This window comes from Monopterus albus, unplaced genomic scaffold, assembly GCF_001952655.1.
Source record: "Monopterus albus unplaced genomic scaffold, M_albus_1.0 scaffold121.1, whole genome shotgun sequence".
Lineage (NCBI taxonomy): Eukaryota > Metazoa > Chordata > Actinopteri > Synbranchiformes > Synbranchidae > Monopterus > Monopterus albus.
In genome coordinates, this window is record NW_018128001.1 from 588,364 (window position 1) to 597,357 (window position 8,994).

Consider the following 8,994-nt stretch of genomic DNA (forward strand, 5'->3'; position numbering starts at 1 on the left):
GGACATGTAATGGCAGACAAAGGAGAAGAGAAGGTGAGAATCGAGGAAGAATGATCTGATATTTGACTTGTAACAACTACAGCTCTGTGAACCAGTTCGATGGCTCTGTTTAGACTCTCACAGCATCGTGGTCTGGTTCAGTAAGGAAACAAAGCCTCAGTGACCTGAGACACGATGCAGTTCTTTTCTAAAACGATGATCTTTGACCAATGTAACTTCCAGGAGACAAGAATGAGTCATTTAGGGAATGACTCCTATCTGTGCAGAGGAGCCAGAGCTGTTCTGCCTCCAGGCAAAACGATCCGTCCTCACTGCAACCGATGTCCTCAGGCCTTAGTATTTGTTTGCAAGGGGGAAAATGTGGCTTTGCAGCAGAGATGATTCTGAACTGAACCGTCTACAGCAGCAGTCACAAATCAGACTTTAATCGCTCGTGCAGGGCCTCGTAAAGACATCCTGCACGCAACTAAGGGTCCTCGGGGGGGACTAAAAATTTTATTTGAACATAGTCACATTCCTGCACCCGCCCAGCCATGACGAAGGACAAGTCAGTTTAATTGAATATACAGGGTCTCGTATCTCATTGATTCACTGTGATCTTATTTGTTTATTATGGCCTATTTGTTTCAGACTATAACAGTGATGTAGTATTGGACTGTTTGGGTTGTTTACGACAATCCAGAAATACATTTTTCCACCTATACAAGAAAGTTTTATTTATTTTATTTAACCTTTATTTTACCAGGGAAATAAATCCCATTGAGCTTTACAACCTCATTTGTAAGGGAGCCCTGGCAGGACAGCGGCACTAAAAAGTAAGTAGGAGATGACCTGATCAGGGAACATTACTGGGGTGACACGGTGCTGCACAACACACGCAAGACGGGGCACCAGCGGAAGCTGGTGTATAAAACGCTGATGAGACCAGTTACCCAGAGTTTTTAATTGTCACATGTACTGAAGGCCCTGAGGTCCAGTCTATATGTTCACGGCCAGTTTCACTCTGCAGGTTTATATTTAGGATGAACATTTTCTTCATGCTACCACTCACTTTTATCTGGTCCGTCTTCTCTGGCCAACACTGAGATGTCCTGTTCCTTCTCCAAAGATAAATCACAGGCTGCTGTGACTGTTCAAACTACACGTCAACTGTGTGTTTGATGCAACAGGGAGACATCACAGAGACTCCCACTAAGCAGCGTCACGATTTCATTTTGTTGCACTGTGTCATAAAAGCCGAGCCGCTCTGTCGTTGGATTGTTTCTCTGTGTGAGTTGCTCATGTGGCTGAGATGGGGGAAGTCGCTGCTTCCCATGCTGCGTGCTGAGTGGTTTTACTGCACACGAGCTGTCTTGAGGTCATATTCATCACGCTGTGAACCACAGCTGCTCACTACACGCCGCTTGTAGGAGCAGCTCTCGGATTTGTCGTCTAATGATGCTGTTTAATGATGGCCTGTCGGTGCCCCGTTTAAATATGAATTTAAGTTGCATAATCAAATGCAGTAAGCCGGTTCTGTTACATCCTGCAAAACATGCACGCTTCCAATTAAACTGTGGCGAAAAAACTATGTTTGTAGTGAAGGAACTGCTGCACTCACATTAACTCAAACTGCAGTCTGGTTTCATGAAGGTGAGGCGTTCCTGTTGCTCACTGAGGTGACTGGGCTGCACACAGCAACAGAAACACCTGTGGCTGCTGTGGAACTGCTCATATCGTTGAATCAAAGCCTATTTTAAACGGTTTCAACAAACACTGTTGACTTCACTCATCATACTTTTCATTTTATGCCACAAAATGTCCAAATGAAACGTATAGTAACACTGGTTTTAAAATATCAAAGAACAAATTACATCCACAACATTTTTCTAAATACCAGCCGTCGAAACATGTAGGCCCACGAGTAGCGTCTCCACCGCTCATTAAATCTGTGTCAATTAGTCAATAAAAACTCTAAATATGTGATGACAACCTAAACTAAAACCTAATAGAAAGGAAAGAAGATCAGCAGCTCCTGATCACTAAAGCAACAAACAGATAAACTGTTCTCACTGCAGCTGCACAACTTACTCACACAGTCAGCTCACTGGAAATGTGATTTTTATTATTAGTTTTATTGATTTATCTTGATCAGGCGTTTCCTGGGACACAACGGCCCATCGGAGGGCAAACGTAGATGAAAAGATCAAACTGAGTGAATGACTTTAGCTGAGGTCAACGTTTTTCTTTCAGTCCGCTCTCCGCCCAGACTAAGCTGCTGGGAATTCCAGCGAGCTGCTGGAGCCTTTGATTTCACTGTTTCTGCTTCTCATCTTCAGGACGTAGCTCACCTTAATGATGCTGCCTCTGATTACTTATAATACAAGCATGAATTATAGATTTCAGCCAGATTACTGGAAAGGTGGACAGTATGTGATTAACACACTTGTGTGATGTTAATTGAGAGCAGGCAGGTAGACCTCACCACAGGTTTCTGGAACAACATGAATTTTTAAAAGATTTCCTCTGCAGCTCTGCTCACTGCTGCTTTTAGATTAGCTCCAGGTTGCATCAGAAAGAGCTGTGTTATTGTTTATCACTGGGCAGGGTCATAAAAAAGCCTCCTGGAGGAATGAAAACTGACTGAAGCTCAAGTTTTGTTTCACTTAATTTTGCACATCGATGATAAAACCTCCTTGAATTAAGGCTGTAACTTAAGGTTACTGTGCTGTGTTTGATGGGGCATGTAGCTTTTTGGAGGGAAACTGTTTAGATTAATCAACTAATTGGTAAAACAGCTGATAGATGAAGAAACACTGTACAGTTATTTTACTCATGTTAAACCTGTGTGTATGAACGCGTGTGACCGAGGTCCTTTGTTTTCTGACAAAGCCCAATGAAGATTTCTGTGAAATGGTTCTTGAACTGCTCGAGAGCTGTTATTAAGCCCCCCCCACCTACATACCTCTAGGATTACAGTGCAGATGAGTTTAACACACTGGATGATGGCGTCCTGGCTCCCTGATATCGTAACCTCTCTCTCTGTGGAGTTGGGGAGGAGGTCACCTGCCACCTGCACCTGTGCACCTGTTGTCTGAACACACACACACACGCACACACACACACAGTGATTCTTTATCCTAAAAGCTGCAGGTGAAACAATGATGAGTCTGTAAGAAGAAGTTGTGTTCATAGTCCAGATCACGTCTTAGTAACATGGTGTCGCATTTGAGGTCACAATTTTATGCCGTTTAGCAAAAATCCTGGAGTCTTGTCACATTAAATTCAATAAAAGTTTTAAAATGCATTTGGCTTCTTCAAACCCCGGTGACTCATGTTGCTAAGGAAACTGGCGTATAAGTGATGACGCTTCAGCTTTGAATGACAAGTTGCAGCCTTAGTTTTCAAGGCCCTATCTGACGCTGCGTTTCTATTCTTCTTATTATTCGGTCTTTTACTTTTAATTATCAAAAAGAGAAGGCCTGTGAGCTTTTTGATTAATCCCAAGGTTTCAGTCTGACAAAGACATTTGTGAAAGAATTCTAGATATGAGCACTCAAAGCAGTTCACAGACTACAAGCAAACTGCAAACACTCACCTCTCTGATCTCCTTGATCTTAGACCCGCCTTTGCCGATAAGGGAGCCGCACTGGCTGGCCGGGATCACCAACCGCATGGTGACTGGAGGCTTGCTGGTCACAGTGCCGCTGGCCACCAAGGCTGTCAGGTCCTGAGAGAGAGAGATGGAGACAGATGGATTCCCACTGACAAGCCTTTTAGTGGGTCTGTTCCTCAGGCTGTTGAAGAACTACAATAGACTAGGCAGCGCTCAGAGCCAAGGCAGCTCAATGTCCCATAATGCCATTCCACCTGAAAGCAACATTCCCTCATCATCATTAGCTTCAAGCTATTCAAGAAAAAATGTTATTTCACTGGTGGTGGTGGGAAATCCTGATTGGTTTAAACAAGGTCAAGAGTTCCGACATATTTTTGTCAAGCTCTTTCAGACCACGCCAGCTACGTACCCGCGAACACTTCCAGCCACACAAGGAGGTTTTGACTTGTATGTGTGTAGCAGAAGGTGTTGCCTAAAATTTTGGAACACAACACAAGCACGAGTGTTGTTTCACACTTTTCTGATGCTAATGCAAATACTGACACTGTTACAGAAGAAGAACTGTTTCTGGTGCCAAAACCAAAAAGCGAGCTGTGCATCAGTACCAGAGGACATCAGGGAACGTGCAGCGTGAGAAGAGATAAACCAGAAACATAACTGTACATCAAACTTCAGCTTGGCTGTGTGTGAGGCCAAAAGGATGGAGAGGAGCAGAACACAGTATGATGATGATTGTTAAAATCTGGGTTTTCATGGACTGATGATGCTCCACTGTGTCTTATGTGCAAAGCGGTACTAGCTAATGGGGGGGACGAGACCATGTCAACTCTGGCATCATACTGAGGCCAAACACACAAGTGTGGTGACTAAGGCGCAGGAGTCTGTTGACAGGACTCTGCAGTCACAGACTAACTGAGACACAAGCAGTGCAAACACCACCGCGACAGAAACATCAAGACGCCGGGCAGCCACCGCTTATATGGACATAAATACTTGTGTGACCCCAACATTCACAGCTGTGTTTACGTAGTTTACACAGTGTGAAACAGCCCTAAATGAACCTCTGTCATTTGTACATGTTTGTGAAACTATACTTGGAATCTGAGTTGTGCTGTGCAACCACAGAAATAATCGTAAAGTTTGATATCAGTCACTGTAACGCGCGCACACACACACACACACACACACACACACAAAGATCCTTCAGTACATAAAACTTAAGCTTCAGTGAAGTCAGAAACAAGTGACAGCACAAAGGCAGCTTTTATCATTTCTACACAGGACTGTGAATGTGCAGTGAAACAAAAAGGGCAAAGTGCAGGATGGAAATAGACAAAGATGTTCACACAATAACTTTGCTCTCGCTTCTTCTCCCCGATCCCTCCTGTGTCTGTCTTGCTTGTTAACACCCCAGTGGACGCTCGACACGTATCAATCATCATCACGTTGCATCCATGGTTTTATCTCGTCATCTCTGGAGCAAAGCAGAGTGCTGCATTGTGGGATTTCTAGAATAAAGTAGTGCACATGCTATAGACAAGATGCTTTTATTCCACTGTGGCACACTGTGGAGTTTGGGGCCGTGAGCAGCACCGTACCAGCGTCTCCTGCCTTACACCCAACATGTAGCCCAACATCTAATATGGACACAAAGTGGGTACAACACATTTACCTTTATCCTCCTCATTCTGCCTTGTTAATCTTTTTTTTTTATATGCTCAGTAAAAGAAAATGTCCAGGTTCTGCAGGGCAGTGAGGGAAGCCTGTCCCAGCAGCTGAATCCCTCTGCGAGGTCAGTGATCCAGCCAACGGAAGGTTCGTGTTGATTGAACAGACAACTTCCACACTTGCCTGTCGTTCCTGTAATTCCAATGCAGATCACAGAGTGTTCCTGCCCTGGTCAGTCGTCTCGCTCCCTCTGCCCGTCACTGGCTCCTTGACTTGTCTGGTTCTTTTCCACACACACCTCCTCTCTTTGTGTCTTACTCTGGTATTCTCTGTGAAAGCCTAATGATTAGACAACGCTCCAGTCAGGACAACAACTAAATAATGCAGAAGGCTCTGAATGATTTGGTTTCTTATGAGAATGTGATGCAGTTTGGCTCACAGGGTCCAGTCTCGCTGGTTAAAGTAAAACAGTTTAGATGTTTTGCAGCTGCGCTAAGAGACAAACTGCTGCTTTCCAAGCACTGCAGATGCACATGGATGTTTGTCTCCACTGTGAATCAAAGAACAGACAACCTGAAGGTTCATGGTCTGAACCCTGCTGGACCAGAACAGGACTCAAACTGCTGTTCTTTATTAGACACAAAAGGCTCCTCTCAGGCTCTCTTCCTTTTCTTTGTTCATTCCATAATGTTCTCTGTCTTCCTCTTTTACAGACCGTCTCCACTTCAGCAGCTTAAATCCCCTCTTCCTCTTTGCATTGTTCTCTCCTTCGCCCCATTCTTGGCTAAATCTCACTCTCTCTCTTTAATTAACTCGGGAAATAAATAGCAGCCTAAATCACCTGGTCTTAATGGATGATTCAATCAATTAGGCCGAGCCGGACTTGGAGCCTCCCTGTATTTGAGATGTAAATAGCAGCGCTGTCTTGTCTGGGCTGTCCATCACACGAATGTGATCTGAATAAAATGGCTGCCCTCGCTCCCCTCCTCTGCAGGAACACCCAGTGCATATTTTTTTACATCATCCTGTCATGTGGAAATCTCTTTTTCCTGTTTTTGTGTCCTCATCAGTAAGTGACAGTCTGCACAGTCCCAGACACGCAGAGATGGCTTCATGGTGCTAGATGCGCTACACTACGGAGATGCTAAACCACAGAAGAAGAAGAAGAAGAAGAAGCTTTATTTATTGTTATTGTAACATTGTGACACGTACACACAAATTATGTTTGGAGCCGAGGACTCCGGGCTGCTGCGTGCATACACGCCACCATCACGGGCAACGGGAGGGGGTTCAGTGTCTTGCCCAAGGACACTTCAACACGTGGACTGGAGGCACCGAGATTTGAACCTTCAACCTTCCGGTTGGGAGACGACTGCTCTATTCACTGCACCACTGTCGCCCCGCCACCAAATCAGGGGACAACAGTGAGATTCTCTTGATCCTGGTACAGATGATGGTTTTGGACACATGCTTTCCTGCAGGAGGTTAATGGTGATTATAAATGATTCTTCCAGAACTAAACATGTGCGTTCTACGTCACTGATGCCCAGTGTGAAGTAGTTTGTGTGTGGCTTTGTGTGTCTAAGAGGGTGCAGGGTTTGTTTTGAACACTGCCGAGGTCCCCAGTGTGTTTCTTTGGATAAATGAAGCCGTACTCTCCATCTATGTTTCTCTGCATTTGAAAGTAAACTGCAGCAGAGGGATGCGCAGCTATAAACAAGACGTGAAGTGCTACAAGTTTGGATCATTCTCTCTTCTCCTGTGTTTCACTCTCCATCCTCCATCTGTTTCTCATTACCCATTTTCTTTAATCCTCTCTGCTCTTCTTTCTAATGCTACTGTACCTTCATTTACCCCAGTATATCTCAGCTCTATTTTTTCTTGTCAGTATGTCCTACAGCATTAGCTTTCATCTTCCCTTTCTTCCTTCTTTCCTTAATGGAATCACTCGTTTGATAGCATTTCTAGTCATTTAGATGCTCATTCAGCCATTCTGCACGCACACGCACACACACACACGTGGTAGTCACTTACAGGGTCTGTACACAGACTTGTATTCATCTCCAGGAGACTTACCTTAAGCTTAACCAAAGCAGGCACTTGCTCTAACATTACACCTTGTCATTTTCATAAGATCTGACAAATTAGTTGTGGGGCTCAACCTCCGGTCCCTGCAAAGCAGCGTGTTCCGTCCCCACAAGTACATGTAAAGAAGGCCACACACAGCCCTACCTCTAGTGTGCCACAGTGAAACTGCCATGATGACGGCACAGCATCCATACCACAGGAGTCACACACAGGTGAACAGGTGCTCAGAGAAACAGGGTCATGCAGGGCACTGGACTACGTGGTAGATCTACCTCCACCGATTACTGGAGATATTGATTCATCGTCAAAAATGTCCACGTCACGGACCAACACGCCCCTTTATTAGAAATCAGTTTGCGATTGGACGCTTCAGAGGGATCGAAGGAAAGTACGTCTCATGTTTCCTTGAGTCCTCTCTCCTTGCATGTTTTCCTCCTAGCTTACGTGGGTGGGACTAAGATGCAAGTGAGGGGAACAGCAACCCATATAAGAGACTTGGGACCAGCGCCATGCTTTAGCAACTTTGTGTACAACTCTGTCTACAACAGTTCTATTTATAAAAAGAGAACAGTTGTTACATGGCGGATGTTTGAAATGCTTTGTGTCAGGCGCCACAGCCATCTCCACAGAGCGGTGCTGGAGGACTGAGGATGTCGGACAAGCTCTCAGGAGCTCTGAGACAGGAGTGAGGCCAGCAAGGAGCCACGCTGGCTGAATGGTAAAGCTCCCAGTGTATGTGCCTGCAGCCTTCCTCAGAGGTCAGAAATCAGAGCGAACTACAGAGCAGCAGCCCTGCAGATGATCTGGTTCAGTGGAACACTGACACCTGAACCTCTGCAGTTGAAGCTGCACACTCTCTGCACACTTTTCCTACCCCTTTCTTCTAATCTGTCTTTTTAAATCTCATTAACTTTTATAGCACCTACACTCTCCTCAGCTCCATCTCTTTCAGTCTCTTGAGTCTCTATAAACCCTTCTCCATCTCCCTTCATGTTAGTCCCTCCATCTCTCACACTCATTTCACATTTTTTAAATCCTTTCAGCAGCTCATCTCCCACTCTGAGTCTCTGTCACTCAGCCTCTATCCACTCCTCACATTTCATTTCCATCTTGTTTTCTTCCATTACGGTCACTAACATTTAAATATCAGCTGCCTGGATTTAATTTCTCAGCATGCAACATGTTCTTAAATGACAACAGTAAATTTTGTGCAGCCGAAACCACTTTGGTCTAACTTGGCCCATATGGAGCTCAACTAGTTCTCTTCAAGTTAATCAACACATAGATAGATAAAAGGACAACAACCAGGACATGAAGTCCAGCAACTCTCTGTGGTGAGACTGTGGTGAGGCCCAGATCAGGACCAGGGGATCGAACCATGTCTGAAGCTCTGAGTGTCCACTGGAGCACAGTGGCCTCAGTACCTGGGACATGGAAGAAGTCTGGAACCAGCAGGGCTCTTCCTGGAGTCCAACCAGACTGAGTAACAAGAAGGGTCATGGTCAGGGAGGAGACCAAGGACCCAGCGGTCCCTCTGACAGAGCTTCAGAAGTTGTCTGCAGAGATGAAGAAGCTGCCGGAGGACAAGCACCTCAGCAGCTTCTCCATCAGATGGGCCTGCACGACCGAGTGGGTGCACAGAA

General features: G+C 45.2%; 1 protein-coding gene across 1 annotated transcript in view; it reads right to left on the minus strand.

Annotated features, from left to right (window-relative positions):
- Positions 1 to 8,994, minus strand: part of pcbp4 (poly(rC) binding protein 4) — a 110,889-nt gene that overhangs the window by 28,089 nt on the left and 73,806 nt on the right. Inside the window, 2 exon segments of the mRNA XM_020612135.1 lie at positions 2,945 to 3,073; positions 3,578 to 3,709. Of these exon segments, the coding sequence (XP_020467791.1) occupies positions 2,945 to 3,073; positions 3,578 to 3,709 (261 nt within the window).